At 45.7% G+C, this 17,471-nt stretch overlaps 1 protein-coding gene across 1 annotated transcript in view; it reads left to right on the top strand.

The window, feature by feature from the left end:
• ADORA2A (adenosine A2a receptor) overlaps positions 1–15,344 on the top strand; it is a 29,480-nt gene extending 14,136 nt beyond the window's left edge. The window contains exons 2-3 of the mRNA XM_048515050.1: positions 4,585–5,391; positions 14,039–15,344. Coding sequence (XP_048371007.1) covers positions 5,042–5,391; positions 14,039–14,993 — 1,305 coding nt within the window. The 5' untranslated portion in view covers positions 4,585–5,041 and the 3' untranslated portion in view covers positions 14,994–15,344. The remainder of the gene's footprint in view (positions 1–4,584; positions 5,392–14,038) is intronic.
• Positions 15,345–17,471: the final 2,127 nt, after the last annotated feature.

The following is a 17,471-nucleotide window of genomic DNA, read 5'->3' as shown; positions in this document are numbered from 1 at the left end:
CCATCCCAGCAACCCTTTTCTCCCCTCTGTCTCACTCTAAATCATGCATCCCAACTGTGGTTTATCATGCCAGCAGTGATTGAGGTGACTGTGAATCTGGAGAAGGCAGTCCCTCCCTTGCTGAATCTGAAGTAGTCAGAGTAGGAAACCTCATTGGTCCCTCTCCCACTGTCCTGAAGAGTGCTGAGGTAATGAATAACAAGCAGGGGGAAGGATGATCCTCTGGAAGGATCATCACAAGAGGCTGACCTGGCATTTGTGCAAGACGAAGACCAGAACCCTTTACTGGAGGCACTTAGGATGTTGGTGGCAAAGAGTGACAGAGGTTAGAGATGCCTGGAGGGCCACCCAGATCTCCCACATCCTGTGGGAAAAAGGGGGTCTGGGTGGTGCAGGAGAAAGGAGCCATTCATCATCAGCTGCTAATCCTCCAGGTCTACAGAGGGAGGGAATTGGAAGTAAGGCACAATCACTCTTGGACTGGGCATCAAGGGGTCAAGAGCACAACGGCCTGTATAGTGGCTCATTTCTTCTGGCCAGTGGTGTCTGAGAATGTAAAATGTTTCTGCAAAACCTTGCTGGTGTGCCAAAGGATGGAGACTGGAGGTCTTTGCTTTTGAACCCCCTGCCCATTAGCCAGATGCCAATCGAGAGGATCGCCATGGACTTCATGGGGTCATTGCTCCAAATGGCACAAGGTTCTTGTTTCCTGCTGGTCATTTTAGACTATGTCATCCACTATCTGGAAGCGATTCCCCCAAGAACTCTCCAGGCCTCATGAGGTTCTTTGCATAAGTCCATTTGCCACACGAGGTCTTCATGGGCCAGGGGACTTTCTTTAAGGTCACCATAATGCAGCAGTTATACAAGACGTTTGGGATCTGGCAGTTGTTTACGGCAGTGCTCATCCTCAGACCGACTATCTGGATGACTGGCTGAACCAAACCTTGAAAACCATGCTGAAGAAACTAGCATGTGACAAACCACAACAATGGGATCTGTATACTGACCCTGTGCTGTTTGCTATTAGAAAGACCCCCTCCCCAAGCCTCCACAGGCTACACCTGGAAGCCCTGAGGGATCCTGGAAATTGTGGAGGAGCAGTGGGTATCACAAGCCTGGTAAGCGGGACAGGTCCCCTCTGAGTATGTACAGCAGCTAAGGGATTAGTTGGAACAGGCCCAGACATTGGCTGGCCAAGACCTGGCCCAGGCCCAATAGGAACAGAAAGGCTACTATGATTATGCGTCATGGGCCTGGCTCAGGGAGACTGGGTCCTGGTGAGTAACTGGGTGCTGGGGCCCAGCCTAGGTGACCCAAGACAGGACCCGTATGAGGTAACTAGGGTAGTAGGGCCGTGGTCCTATGAAGTGCAATGTGGTCCCATTTAGACACACTGGAAGTGCTTACACATTAATGACTTGAAGGAATGGCATCCTTGCCAAGCCCAATTTAGGAACTGACCCACTTGAACTGGGAGATGGAGAGATTCCTTTCAGAACCAGCTGCTAGTCTCACAAGCCTACAGAAGGAGGGTGTTGGAATTAGGGCTTGGTCACTCTTGGACTGGGCATCAAGAGGTCAAGAACACATTTTGTCCCAGTTCAACCCTGGATTAACAACCACTCAGATACAAACCATGGTCGAGCAGGCATCCCCCCTCCCCATGTTCTCTCAGATCCCAAGGTGCACAACATGGATCACCCACACCATAAAACCCCTTCCAGGTAAGGTAGTCCACCTGGCCTGGAGGCCCATTCTGTAACACAGGTGGGAGGCAGTCAACCAGGAGGTGGAAAAGATGTTGCAGATGGCCATGATCGAACCATCAAGAAGTGTGTGGCACAGCCCTATCATCATGGTACTAAACCAGATGGGACTCTCGGGAGGTGAATAAGTTGGCCAAGTTTGATGCATATCCAGTGTCCTGAGCCGATCTCGTAATAGACCAACTGGGTACTGTCATTACCTGTTGGCCTTGGATCTAACAACAGTGTATTGGCAAATACCAATGATTGAGAAAGATCAAGAGAAGACAGCCTTCGCAACACCAACCAGCCTGTACCAGTTCAATGTCATACCGTTTGGCTTACACAAGGCGTCTACAACCTTCCAACGGTTGACTGGGTGCTGGCCCAGTGTCACAGGTTCATTCTTGCATGTATAGATGATCTTTAGCCTGGACTGGGAATCACACCTCCAATATGTTTCATACTCTGGGGTGGAAAATACCCGGCAATTTTAGGGGTGGAGTCTTGGAAGGGTGGGGTTTGGAGAGGAGGGGGACCTCAGCAGGATAAAATAATATAGATTCTGTCTTCCAAAGGAGCAATCTTCTCCAGGGGAACTGATCTTGGTTGCTTGGAGATCATTTGTAATAGCAGGTAATCTCCAAGTGCTACCTAGAGATTGGCAATCATAATTTAGAAGGGTGTAACTCTGTTTAGGATTATCATCTTCTGCCAGGACAGCAGAAACATAGGATAGCACTATATTATCCTTAAAACACAGCTTCCCCCCCCCCCAAGCTTTTGGCAAAATCCCTTAGTTGACCCCTTGCCTCAGAATTGAGCTTTAGGATGTATGACTGGAATAAAGACACATTCTTCTTCTATTTCTCTTCTCTTCTCTTCTCTTCTCTTCTCTTCTCTTCTCTTCTCTTCTCTTCTCTTCTCTTCTCTTCTCTTCTCTTCTCTTCTCTTCTCTTCTCTCTTTTCCTTTTGGTGTCTCCCTTCTGTCAAAGTTTAAATTATAAGGTCTTCAGTGCAGGGATCTGTACTCAGTAAAGCTCCATGGAGTTGATTGGTTTGAATAAATAATAATGCTAATAGTCCACTTTTCCACAAGCTCAACAGCAAAAGACAACTTCTGAAAATATATAAAAGTAAAATATTTGTCCCTTCTAATAGGCAAATAACTGTTGTTCTACATATGAACTGGCTTTCTTCATTTGGTGAAAGAGTGAGGCGTCTTCTCCTCATGCAAATATTTCCGTGTCTGCTTCAGAGTACTTTATACTGGCAGTTACTCCAAAACTGAGCACTGTGCACTGAGTGGATGAAGGATTCAGATAACAATATGCAATAAGAGAGAACTCACTAGTCATAGCAGTCCCAACAGGGAGCAATCATCTGTAGTTCTCTCGTCTCCAGGAGGGAAGATCAGTGAGGCTCTAAGCCAATGAAATCTCCAATATTAGATTATTTCCCTGAGATCAGAAGTGAATCACAAGCTAATGTGGTTTCCTTTAATTTCCATGTTCTTTGTTCTTTATCATTTATATCCTGAGGCAGCTGGACTCTGGCCCCAGCCAAGTCTGCATTTGGTGAAGACAAGAATCCCAGCTGGCGAAATCTAAAAAAGGAGCCCAGCTTCTGCTTTGAGAAGAAACACATAGAAAGAGAGGGGGACAAATGTGTCTGATAAATTCACATGGAGGGGGCTATTTTAGAATCAAGTAATGAATCCTGGCCTGAACTGGTGAGCAAAGAGAGTTGACTGGATGGCAACAAAGAACAGCAGTCCAGAAAATCCATATCAGGTTCCTGAAGGCATAGATCAGTTTTCAGATGATAATCCTACCTTTGCGTTAAAGATCCAAATTTCTGGCCCTTAAGGTTGCAAAAATATACTAACAACTCAGACAGATTAAGGTCTCCACTGCCCCACAGAATACTTGCCTCTTCATAGGAATAGCAAAATCAGAATAAACCTTTGCAAAGCAGGTTTATTTATAAGAACAGATGTGTAGGTCTAAACCAGTGGTGGTGAACCTATGGCACGGGTGCCAGAGGTGGCACTCAGAGCCCTTTCTGTGGGCACACGTGCACAGAGTTCGTCATGTGGGGGGTGGAAAATCACCCCCCCACACACACACACATCTAGGCTGGCCTGGGCATGAACCTTTACCTGGGAGTAAGCTCGGTTGCTGGCAATGGGGCTTGCTTCTGAGTAAACCCTCCTAGAGTCATGATTCACCCATTGAAAGAGTTGTATGGTTGCTTCACCAAGCTTACTCCTGAGTAACGCGCACCTTGGAGCCAACCATTTTTTCTAAACTAAAACCTCAGCATTCAGGTTAAAATGCCGTGTTGGCACTTTGCGATAAATAAGTAGGTTTTGGGTTGCAATTTGGGCACTCGGTCTCAAAAAGGTTTGCCATCACTGGTCTAAACCGTTTATACAGGGCACAGTTTACCTTTTTTTTAAAAAGCACGGAGTACCCTGGACTTTCTGCTTTCTTATTATTTTAACTGTAACTACTGAGCACCGAGTGCGAGCGCAATGTAGTATGTTATGTTGAGACCAACCAAAATAACACGCAGGATTGAACAAGATTCTGAGTTCTCTAGAATTCTTTGCCAGATTGGATGTTGAAACCAAAAAAAGGCAAGGAAAGAAAAACAGGCATGCTGTTAAGGCCTCTTTGGTTGCTTCGTGTATAGGGTGCTTAGCTGACTTCACAGGTGCCCTGTCATGCTGGAAGGTTCTGTGTTCCTTGGTGTCTTCTGCAGTACCACAAAGAAAGTTACCTAAACATGTTTTTCCTGCCGTCCCTTCCCCATCTCTCTCTTTTTTGCACAGGATCAAACAGCCGGAGAAATAGGGATCTCTGTAAGAGTTGAAAGTCCCCAGCCTTATCCACTAGAATATAAAAGCAGAAGAGTGACTTATCCTGGGAGGTTTTGCAAGAAAGACAGGAAGCTGCAGAAAGGAGCTGTCAAACTTCAACGGTAATCTAATTTTCGCATTGGCATTAAGCAGACTCAGGACATATGTTCCGTTTGTATGTACAGAAACAGTACATATGTTCTGTTTGCTTGTTGAAGATCCATGTTATCTGGCACCAGGACTCCTTCTGTAGCATATGCACACTCTGAAAAGTTGCCAGACCTTATGGTTTGCCTGTAATAGGGATCTAGACCTGGCAAGATCAGGAGGAGAGCAGTGAACCTTTTTGGACCTTGAGTGGCTTGAGGTGTGTACCTAACACCCACCGCACTGCAGATATGGACACTGGGCTCGCTGCACCAACTTCACCATGCTAGTCCATGGGAATGAAGATTTCCCCTATGACGTGGTCTACATTATCTTGGAACTGGTCATTGCAGTGCTGGCCATCTTGGGCAACATCCTGGTCTGCTGGGCCGTCTATCTGAACAGTAACCTTCAGAACGTCACCAACTACTTTGTGGTGTCCCTGGCAGTGGCTGACATAGCAGTGGGTTTGCTGGCCATCCCCTTTGCCATCACCATCAGCACTGGTTTCTGCGCTTCCTTCTATGGCTGCCTCTTCATTGCCTGCTTCGTCCTGGTTCTGACGCAAAGTTCCATCTTCAGCCTCTTGGCAATCGCCATTGATCGGATTATTGCCATCCGGATACCTCTCAGGTAAGCCTGCACAAGGTCGGAACTTCATGTGTTCCCAAGGATAAGCTTCAGAGTACCAGGTGGGATACGGTTGGCGCCAACACTGGTGCAATTGTGATGATAACATGAGAGTAGGCTTGCAGGATAAAACAGCTGTAGGACCTAGCAAAACACAGGTGATGTCTGCTTGGCTGGACCCACTTCTGCTTTTCTTTGCTTCCTCTCCTCATCCCTTCATCCCTCCTATGAGCAGCCCAGATCTTGCTGCCACACCAGGTTTCATTGGGCAGGGCTGAGAGAGGAAGAAATGTGGGCAGAAAGTTCCCCTGTCGCAGCTTGTCTGCAGTAGAGAGGAAAAAAGATGGGAGGATGGTGGTACGAATTGTGTGTGTGTGGGGGGGGGGGGGGCTCAGCAACAGCAGCACTTTTCCCTTGTGGCTCCTGAGGGATGACATGTACACATTCATGGGCTAACCAGGAGGACACTTAGGAATACCTGTAAGAGTACATGTGAGAAACATCACATCTGGTTAGGTTCCTATAATGTTGGATGTATATTTGGCTATCTGTCTATCTATCCACTGCATGGATTGCTTGTTGCAGAATAGATAGGACCCACAACTCAGTGATGGAGGCATGTGGGAGGTCCCAGACTGAACCCCTGGCATCTCCAGTTGAAAGATGTGGGTAGCAGGGCTGGGGAAATCGCGGAGAGCTGCTCCTGATCTAAGTAGGGAGTACTGGTCTAAATAGACCAGTAATATGATTCAGTTAATAGCAGTAAGTGTAAAGAAGGACAGTTACTTTCTTTTAGCCACTCCCAAAACCTATTAAATCCCAGTTCCAAAGTGTCAGCTTTGTTAACAAGCTTTTCAGTGTTCAACCCGGATCTTGTATTTGTTTGTACTCAAAACCACCAGCTGCTTTCCTTTGCAATGCTCAGCCTCCAGGTCTCCCTTTGTAAGATAAGAACTTGTGTTTCACCATGCTTAGGTGACTACCCTATGCAAGATTACTCCAAGCTAAGCACAGTGTTTTTGAGGCATTAGCTTGGAGTAAGACATAGGATTGCACTGTGTCCCTTGCATCTGTCAAAGTGGCACTGACTGACCCACAAAAATGGATATCACTTTCAATGTCTTTCCATCTGTTGAGGAAATGTGATTGCTCCTGGGATTTAATTTCTTACATTGCCAACTTGTCTTTAATTGATAGTATTATTATTACTTTGTATTATTATTCTGCGCACCACCTTGGCCATTCTTTAAGTTGAAAGGCGACATAGAAATTCATTAAATTGATTTTTTAAAGGGTCTTGAAGGCACAACAGAACTGGACTTCACTTGTCTCAGTCTGCTGCCAGAGCCAGAGGAAACAAAGGGACTGAATTGTTATGGTTTCAGAGAATTAGCCAAGTTAGTAGTTTGCACCAAAATGAACAGGAGTCTTCTTGTGGCATTTGGAAGACTAATGCAATTTTATTACAGCAAATGCTCTTGTGTACTAACCCCCCTTCTGATTCAAGGCCTTAACTACAGCTAAAAAAACGAATGCCAGATGAAATTTTTGATTTCTGTGACAGTGTTTTATATTTAGATGAGCTATTGTTCAGTCTGCCTTAGAATGTTCTCCAAATGACACAATGTGCTTTGCCTTGAGCTGTGGGCCAAGGAAGGGCAGATGGCTGAACTATGTGGGATGGCCAGGGGTCTCCAAACATTGGGGTGTTGTGTGGTTTCCAGGCTGTGTGGCCATGTTCTAGTAAGCATTTTCTCCTGATGTTTTGTCTGTATCTGTGGCTGGCATCTTCAGAGGATCCTCTGAAGGATCCACGGTCATACAGCCCAGAAACCACACAACACCCCAGTGATTCCGGATGTGAAAGCCTTCGACAATTGATCTCCAAACAAATTTCCTACATTAAAAAAAAGTCAGTGGCAGATGCATGATGTAGTAGGGTTTCACCTGGGGATTTCCCACTATTGAACACCAAGATCAGTTCCCCTGGATAAAATGTCTGCTTTGGTAGGTGAAATTGATGGCAGTATGCCCTGCTGAGGTCCCTCCCTCCCTCCCGAGGCTCCAATCTCAAAATATCCAGCCCAACCCAGAGTCAGCAGTGTGGTGGGATGGGTTGATTTTTTAGCTAGTGGAGAGCCTGTGGCACCTGCAATGGTAGAGCACCTGGTCGACATGCCAGAGTTCCCACATTCAACCCCTGGCATCTCCAGTCAAAGGACAAGATAACATGAATGATCGCTGACTGAGACCCAGGAGAGCCACTCCCTGTCTGATGCGGATCTTGGTAGACCTGACTCAGTGTAAGCTTCATATGTTCTTCTGCAATTTCAATGATCTGAATAATCCCTTTGGGGGTGTGGTTTGCCTCATGAGGAAAGCATGCTGTATGGTACTGAATAATAGCCCCAGGGAGGGGATTTAGATTTTGAAAATGGCACTTGTACTTGGGAGGGAGATTTTAAAAACAGCCCTCTTCTTCATGAATCAGTGCCTTGAATGACTGCAGTGGACCTTTTTTAAAAAAAGTGGGAGATCCATTCATGGCTGTCGCGTCATCATCGTCATCCTGTCAGGCTTCGTTCTCAAGGGCCAGGAGGCATCAGTGCTCTGCATACATTATTCACAACCCCACCACTGTCAGAAGCAGACTCAAGTTACTTTGGGAAACATCTACACTATGTCCTGCTCTGAAAACCCTGCTGTGTTGTGTTGAATCACTCCAGATCTCTTTTTGCGGGGCTGCTTTTTTTTTTTTAAGATGCTGACTGATGCTGGACGATTCTGTTTGTTGAGCCGGTCAATGGAGACCTGCCCCCGTGCATGTCCACAGAAGAGTCTGGCTTTGATGGTTTTTCCCAGTCCTTCTAGGCTGCTTGAATGCAACTCCCTAGAGAGCAACAGGGCGCCTGAGGGCAGGGAGGGGTCGAGTATGCTGGGCAGCTCTCTCTCCAGCCGTGGGACAGCAGCTGAGTAAAGACCAGGCCAGTTCTGAGCCTTTTATTAAAGTTTGTACGTGTCTTCCGGCAATTTCTTCCTTCTCCCCCTCCTCCTCGATGATTGTGTCTTGGCAACATGTGATTTAAAAGCTCAAGTGGGACTTCCAGCACCCTCAACCTAAACAGAGGTTGGGGGTAGAAATGCTGGAAAACCCTTTCCCAAAGTGTAGAGAGAGGCTACATTTTCTTAATGGAGCACTTTTAATAATCATTCATAAATTAAGACAAACTACAGGGTGTGTGAAAGACAAAAGGAGACCCCCTTTCTTACATTTCAGAGGCTTAAAGTAGTGGCTTCTGTGAAATTGATCAAGCAGATGAGAAACTGAACAGCTAAAATGTGAACAGACATGTTAATGAGGCACTGAATGCTCACAAAGGCAGTGTGGATGGGCCAGCTGTTAAGCTATCAAAGGTTCCTAAAGTCACCATAACATTTGGAAAGAGCTCTTGCCTCCTAATGAGGAATTCCGGGGTTTTGCTGAGAGTTCTTTGGGTGGACAGTGCCATTCCCGACCTGTTCTTTCTTATCCATGCCAGTTCTTTGGCACCAAGGGCTAAGATGAGAGCTGTTACCAGAAATCAGACCCCAGCTGAGCTACATACAGATGGTTTCAAGTCCTTCTTTGGCTAAGACTCTTGAAACGCTATGACTGACATGATACTGGGAGTGTGATGGAAGAATCTCCTAGCATTCCCCACCCCCCTCTACAAATTAGATTTACCGGAAACTAAGTCAGACCAGAACTGAGGCAAGAGGGGAGGTGGGTTAAGTCTGCACTATTTTCCTTGTCTAAAATGGCACCAGGGACCCACTATTTGCTTTGCTTTGTGGAAGAAGCATATTGAGAGCCAGCATGATTTAGTGGCTAAGAGGGGTGGACTCTAACGTGGAGAATTGGGTTCAATTCCCCTCTCCTCCGCATGAACCCTACTGAGTGGCCTTGGGCCAATCACAGTTCTCTCAGAACTCTCTCAGTCCACACAGGCAGGCAGTGGCAAACAACCTCAGACTGTCTCTTGCCTTGAAACCCCTACAGGGTCACCATAAGTCAGCTGTGACTTGATCGCATTTTCCACCACAATTGGAGTGGCGGAGAAAAGTAGCCTGCCCACGGTTGTGAATGAATACTATACACATAGATACTATACACACATGTGTAGTATTTGAAACCTTTAAAATCCCCTGTGAATGATACTGTGGATTAGAGCAGCTTCCTTCCCCTGCAGGGGCTTAAACTTCCCCTAGGAGAGAGAAGCCAGCTGTGTAAGTGGGGGAGGGAAAAAGAGAATGATTTTGTTTTTTGTTTTATTGTGTTTGTGAAAGGAATTTAGAGTGGAGGAAGGAAGGGAGCTTGGGAGCCTGACTCTACCTCAGACAGGTCACAATGCACATGCAAGGCTCTGCTCAGGACTGGATCTAGGGGGAAAGGGGGGCAGGTGCCCAGTGGTGGGATCCAAAAATTTTAATAACAGGTTCCGATGGTGGTGGGATTAAACAGTGGCGCCGCCGCACACACGCACCTCCAGTCCCTATTGGGCAGGGAGGTTGCTTTAGTAACCCCTTCTCGGCACTCAGAAAAAATTAGTAACCACTTCTAGAGAAGTGGTGAGAACTGGTTGGATCCCACCGGTGCCTCATGTAGTTGGTGGGGAGGGGGCAGTGGCAAGGGGGGGGGGAGGGCCTCAATTGCCTAGCAGAGATGGCTCATTCTGCAGGACATGCCCCTTGTTCCCCCAGTTAGGCTGCTGCTGGGAGGTGGGGGAGGCTCAGTTGCACAGAAGAGGTGGCTCGTTCTGCAGCACAGGTGCCCGAATGACCCGTTTAGGCTGCTGCTGGGAGGTGGGGGAGACTCAGTTGTCCAGCAGATCTGGCTCATTCTGCAGTGTGCGTGCCTTGTTGACTTGTTTGGGCTGCTGCTAGGAAGGGGAGGCTCAATTACATGAAACAGGTGGCTCATTCTGCAGTGCATGCATCCCATCCCCCCATTTAGGCTGCTGGTAGGGTACCTGATGCACCCCTCTTTCCTACCACCCTAGCTTTTGCTCTGCTGAGACATTTCAATCCATGGAACAGCCCCCACCCCCAGCTATAAAATTGGGAGCTGTGTTATACTTGGCTTTGCTTTCTCATCTAATAAACTTGGTCTTTCCCAAGGAGCCTGATTTTTTACACCTTGGGAAAGGGGGGACCCAACAACAACGGAGGGCCTGTTCACATGCGTTATGTGTCATCAAGTCACTACTGATTTAGGAATCAGTGACCTCCAAAAAGTCCTTTCATTAACAGCCTTGCTTAGGTCATGTAAACAGAGGGCCCTGGCTTCCTTTATTGAGTCAATCCATCTCATAATGGGTCTTCATCTTTTCCTACAGTCTTCAACATTTCCTAGCATTATTGTCTTTTCCAGTAAGTCTTTCCCACTGACTACAGTAGCTTCAGTTTAGTCATTTTAGCTTCTAACAGCATAATTGCCAAATAAAGCTTTCCTTAGACTGCTACAGTGGAGCATGAGGTGCGTTTAGTGTTTCCTGTGTCAAAATTACATGTGAAATATTTTTAAAAAGATTTTTAAAAGTATTTTAGTATTTTAAAAAGGCTGGGAATTGTTTTCCTTGGATTGGGTTTTTATGTGTGCAGAGGAGTTGAGGGAATATTCAAGAATTATAGATACATAAAATAATGAAAAAGTGTAATTATTCATTAATAATTCATAGAAGTCAGCATAATTTATTCCATTATTTAAAAGAATTGTTGATTATATACACATACACACACAAACACACACATATATATAATGAAAAATATGTATATAATGGTGGTGTCATCCTGGAGCAGCCGATTCTCATATTGTGTCTTTGTAGTTTCAAAGACACATCATTGAAAAAAATGGGAAAAGCCACACAATGCGTGTCATTGGCAGGGAAAACAAAGTTTATTCATGTACTTTACAAGATGAAACAGTGGCCAGCTGCGATGCAAGCACAGGAAACAGCCCTGAGAAACCTGTCAGCAAATGGTGGTTGGCACGGAGGATCTCTGAAGTGGGCAGAAAATGGTGGGGGAAAAAACCTGATTTTGCTGACAGCCCTTTATTGTTCCACGCTATCCGAACAAAACAAGAAAAATGAAAATGGTTCTTTTTAAAACGTCTGCAAGATGTTTTATTTGTGTTGTTCAGAAAAGACTACAGACTTGCATTTTCCCCCACTACTGGACCCTTTTAAAGTAACTCTGCTCCTTCAGTACATTCAACAACCAATTTATTTATTTAATTGTAGGCTGCCTTACTCAGTGAGACTCAAAGTGGATTGCAAATTATAAAAACAAACAGCAGAGACCTTCACTAAACAATGCTGGAGGATAACTAGGATTACAGAATTGGATGCTGAAATAAAAAGGGGAGGTGATATGTACAATAAACATTGCGTTAATCTACAACCCTGTCTCTTGTAAAAGTGTCATAGCCACACAAACACATACACACACCTCTAAGCAGTTATAAGCCCCCTTCTTTGGAGAGATGCTCCCCCTTCAACTGTGGGAAAGTTTTCAAAACAATTCCGAAAACTATCCCTATCCCTAGTTGTTCTAGTTACCTGGAAAATCTGTTTTATGTCTGTCTGTGATCGCTGCTGCTTGGCAAGAGGGCTGCCAAGTCAAAGAAAGTCTGGCTTCCACATCCATTTTAAAAATTCAAACAAAAATGACAATCACGTTGTCCGTCACTGGCAAATTGGGGAAAGAATCCTATTCTTCCTATTCTTGCCTTTGGTTTTAAGAACATAAGAACTGGCCTGCTGGATCAGACCAGAGTCCATCTAGTCCAGCATTCTGCTACTCGCAGTGGCCCACCAGGTGCCTTTGGGAGCTCACATGCAGGAGGTGAAAGCAATGGCCTTCTGCTGCCGCTGCTCTTGAGCACCTGGTCTACTAAGGCATTTTCAATCTGAGATCAAGGCAGATCAAGACTGGTAGCCATAGATCGACTTCTCCTCCATAAATCTATCCAAGCCCTTTTTAAAGCCATCCAGGTTAGTGGCCATCATTACCTCCTGTGGCAGCATATTCCAAACACCAATCACATGTTGTGTGAAGAAGTGTTTCCTTTTATTAGTCCTAATTCTTCCCCCCAGCATTTTCAATGAATGCCCCCTGGTTTTGGGCCCATACTTCCTGTCCCATGGTCCAAACTGCACACTGGAGCCTGCCACAAGTCTTTATCAAGGGCTGTTAACCTAACAACTTTGTGGAATTGTTTTTTAATTTTTTCTCAGCAGAGAAAATCTTTTTTAAATAATCCATTTATTTCATATTATACAGTATATGAGATTACATAATACACAACGTATGATGCAACACCCGTGAGGAAAGATTTAACAATCTAAACAAGATTCAATATCATACGCAGTGAATAAATTTTCTGCTAAACACGTCTTGTTCACTGAGATCTCTCTGGGCATTTTGTTCAAAAGAGCTACATTAAAACCTTTTATATATCTATACGTAGAATTTCTCTCCCTAACTTGAACACCTTATTCCCAAGAAGTAACTAATGTTAACAGTAGCCCTAAAGCATGTCTATGAAATCCTGCCACCTCTCCTTGTGATCATGGTCTCCTCTCTCATCCTGTGCTCTGCAAGATCTTTGGAAAGCCTTAAGCAAGCTGATTTGCACCACACTGGCTGTTGCCTACATCTTATTTGAGGCTTACTCCACACGAGCCAGTGTAGCAGTTGCACACTGGGATAAATGACCCTGGTGCAGCCCTGGGGCCGCTTGTACACTTCTGTGTGGGTAGCCCCAGAGCTGCTGCGGCTCGTGGAGGCAGAGGTGTCGCTCCAAGGGGAATGTGGGGGGGTGACGTACCGGGTGCACGCCCCATGGGGCACGGCGAGGTCATGGCAGGGCGGGACGGGACGGGGAACAGAGGACACACCGGTGCATCGGGTGCTTTCCCCCCTTGCTACACTTCTACGTAGCGGCGCCTCCACATGGAGGCATGTCCTTTTAAAAAATCCTTACCTTCTCTTCCATGCGCAGATCCGCAGGGATCAGGGGACACACCCTCATGGCCATGGCAATGCCTTGAGGGTCGGAGGGCAGGAGGCGTGTCCCCTCGTCACTGTGGTGCTGCGCAGGGAAGAGAAGGTAAGTTTTTTTTAAAGGACATGCCGAAAACCAGCACCTCCCACCCAGTGCCGTTCGCTCAGCATTGGGTGCACAATGGTGTTTTTTTTTAATTTGCTAGTTTCACGAGTTTTGAAAGCACCGGTTGGGGGAGGGGGCAGAAAGGACGGCACTGCCTCCTTTTGGAGGTGGCAACCATGCAAAATTCTCTCTCCCCCCCCCCACTGTGTTTTAACTGGGCCCGCACTGGTGTTGTTGGCCCGTGCAGAGTGCGCCTCAATCATAGAGAGACTCTATCTATAGAATGTTCAGAAACAGTGTTGTTTATAAAAGTCACTTTGGCTACAAGAAAATGTACTTAATGTTTCTTTATTTACTTCATTCATACCACAACAAAGGTGAAGGAGAAGTAATGAGCAGTGAGTTTAATTCTGTTTTGTATTTTGTAAAGATTGTCTTGCCTCGGAACTGAAACGAGGCCAGACTTAATGCACTGACTGTCCTTTGTTCTCCTTCTAGGTACAACGCTTTGGTGACTGGCTCACGAGCAAAAGGCATCGTAGCCATCTGCTGGGTCTTGTCCTTCATTATTGGCCTGACGCCTATGCTGGGCTGGCACAAATGCTCCTCAGAAAGCAACGGGCAGAACCGCTCACTCACTGGTAACTGCAGCAATAACATGGTGGCGTGCTTGTTTGAGTCTGTCGTCACCCTGGAGTACATGGTTTACTACAATTTCTTTGCCTGTGTGCTCGTTCCCCTCCTTATCATGTTTGGAATCTACCTGAAAATCTTTATGGCAGCCCGGCGGCAGCTCAAACAGATAGAGAACAAGATGGTTCACGGAGAACGGTCCTGCTCTATCTTGCAGAAGGAGGTCCACGCGGCCAAGTCTTTAGCTTTCATTGTCGGGTTATTTGCCATCTGCTGGCTCCCCTTGCACATCATCAACTGTTTCAACTACTTCTGCCCACTTTGCATGCGCCCTCCCATTTGGGTGATGAACTTCGCCATCATCTTGTCCCATGCTAACTCTGTGGTGAACCCGCTGATCTATGCGTACAGGATCAGGGAGTTCCGGCACACCTTCCATAAAATCATTGGGCAGCATATTATGGGCAAGAAGGATCAGTTCAAGCCAGCCACTGCCAGTCGGAGGACTTCCATTCATGATGGAGATACTGACCATTCCAGCGTACGTATTAGCACCTATGCTCGGTATCTCTACCCCAGTGGGGACTCAGACAGCATCCACACTGAGAGCGATTTGGGGAAAAACGTGGCCTTGGAATGGCACCAGAATGGAAATGCATTGGATAGGGAAGCCAATGGACATATCCCACATTCCTGCAACAACCGGGATCTCATAAATGGTCCCAGGAAAATAGAGCTGCTCAGCAAAGAGTACGTCGGGGTTCCTATCACTTTGGCTGGTTTGGAGGCTTCACCTTTAGAAGCTTCTGATGTTTCCTGATGCTTCACAGGAAATCAGCTTCTGGAATGGATTCCTTAGTTGAAGTGAAAAATGTCCAGGTCATTGTTGATGGAAGGGGAAGGAATTCCTGTCTCGACTGCCAGGAAGACGTAAGAACTGCATAAGAAGAGGGTCCGTAGAAATGAAAGGGCCATAAGATTTTTTTTACCTTTCAAAGGGCCAGCTTGTGGGCAAGGAGAAAAAAAAACAGGCCAGTGTGGACAGGAGGGCGTGTGCCTTTGAGTCTCAGAAAAAGGAGCTGTTGCAATATTGCATCTCTTGTGCATCAGCAGTCATATCTGGCCTGGCCGAGTTGTACTTAGCAAAAAGAAATAAAAGGATGACTGGAAAGCTGCTTCAATGTGTTGAGGCACAGTGGAATGGGAATTTGCTTTTGCTCGAATCCATCTACAACTGTAGGAGCACATCGGTTCCCCTTCCTCAAGTGCTCCTAAACAGCAAAGCTTTGTGGCACTTCCTAAAGTTTGTCAGGGTGGAACTAGGACTGCCAACTTCCAGGTGGGGCCTGCAGTTCTCCCAGAATTACAACTGATCTCCATACTACAGAGATCAGGTCATCTGTTTAAAAAACTGCATCTTTTTGAAGGCATCCCCAAAAAGACAGCACATATCTTCCCAAAATCTTCCATCCCCAGGCTCTATCCTAAATCTCCAGGAATTTTCCCAAACCAACCTTATTGGAAGCCCCCCATCAAAGGCAGAGCTAAGAGTTATTGGTGGGAGAACAGGAACAATGAGTAGCATCCTTTGTGGTTTTCTTGATTTTCCTCTGGGTCAAGCCTTACCTATGGGCATACTGAGATAGTGGCCCAGGGTGCTCGTGATAAATGAAAGTGAGGGCAGCAGCATGAACTCACAAAGAATCTAAAGCAAGATTTTCTCTGGCCAAGAGTGTCTGGGCTCAGTCCCAGGACCCTTGTTTGAAAGTCTTCAGAGTAGGAACCTAGGGAGGAATAACACAGGTGCCCCGGAGCATGTGCCTCAGCCAAAGCAACAGGGAAACCTGAAAGTTAAAGATACTTTTGCTATCTTTTCCAACCAGTTTCAAATTATTTTTTTTCCTTTCTTGGTTTTTTCTTGGCACTTTCCCTCCAATTAAGAACCCCCCCAAATTTAAGATTTGTTTCACAGCCTCCTGACACTCTCCAGATGGGCATGAGCTGATTACCCAAAGAGTCAAACTGATCTGTTGTCTCCTCAGTGTCTGCTAATTAGCCTTCCTTTGAAGTTACAGTTCAGCCCCCCCCCCCCACCCCCATGCATAATCCTGAGTGTGAAAGAACTGTGGCACATATGTTTATTGTCATCTGTGAAATAATGGGGAGTATGTCTATAGTTTCAGACCAAGAGCACTTGGTGAATGCCCTGGAGGTTAACTGCATTCTGTGCATATTTGGTTCCTTATGTGATATAATGTATTCTGTTTCTACTACTCTTGGAAAGGAGCAGAAAACTCATAGTTGGAAAGATTGTGCTATCACAACATGTAGGCTGACTTCAGTCCTGCATGGTTTATTTTATGTGCTTGGTTATTCTTTTTAGAATCCATGTGGTCCAGTGATGGTGTTTTAAGTTTACAGAGCAAAAGCACATGTTCTGTTAACAGCTGAGGCACAATTACAATACTTACATACTCCAATGCAACACTATTTTTTCCCCAGGTTTGCCATGAAAGGGGAATCTTCTTATGTTTGCACACAATTTACTGTTATGTCTAGTAAAATATTTTCTTGGTGTATGACTTGTTTTATGGGGGGTCCTCTTACAATCAGAATTGCCTTCATTTTAAGTAAACGTAATAATTAATGTTATATAATTCTGAATATGAAGCTTTTTCTTAAGGAAATAATTCACTGGATCCGACTAATGTCCATCAAGCATTCACAAATGCTCCGTGGCCCAGCAGAAATTGGTCTGTTCTCTATATTCTGTCCATCTCTATTACAGACTCAGGGGAGCTCAGCTCACATACTAATAATAGATATCAAAGCTAAAATACACTCCTTACATAAAAGTAAGCAGACACACAACTAAAAATAACCTCATGCTTTGGCAGCTAAAAGTCGGTTTTATGAAAGAGACAAGAATATTATTAGAGACTTGCTAGGGAAGGACAGTGTGAGCTGGAAATCAAACCCTGGAAACATCCCACTTCCCCAACACATGTTCTTACCACTGATCAGATCCATGGACTTGGTTGCTAATGATTGGATAATGCCCTCTTTACTGCTGTGATGTCATCTGAACCAGGTGATCACAGTGGCCCTGTGAAGAACAAAATTCCGAGCTCACAATGACTGCATGGAAACATTGTCATGGAAACATCTAGACCTGACCACCTGCTGAAATACAAAGGTGATCTCCTTCCAAAGTTTCACCCTTCAATTCTTCATCCCTGAGCTACTGCCAATGGCATAAGACTAACATTCAGTGAATGCCAGCCTTGGGACTGACCGT

Source organism: Sphaerodactylus townsendi, linkage group LG13, assembly GCF_021028975.2.
Source record: "Sphaerodactylus townsendi isolate TG3544 linkage group LG13, MPM_Stown_v2.3, whole genome shotgun sequence".
NCBI classification, from domain to species: Eukaryota; Metazoa; Chordata; class Lepidosauria; order Squamata; family Sphaerodactylidae; genus Sphaerodactylus; species Sphaerodactylus townsendi.
This window is presented reverse-complemented; position numbering and strand designations above follow the sequence as displayed.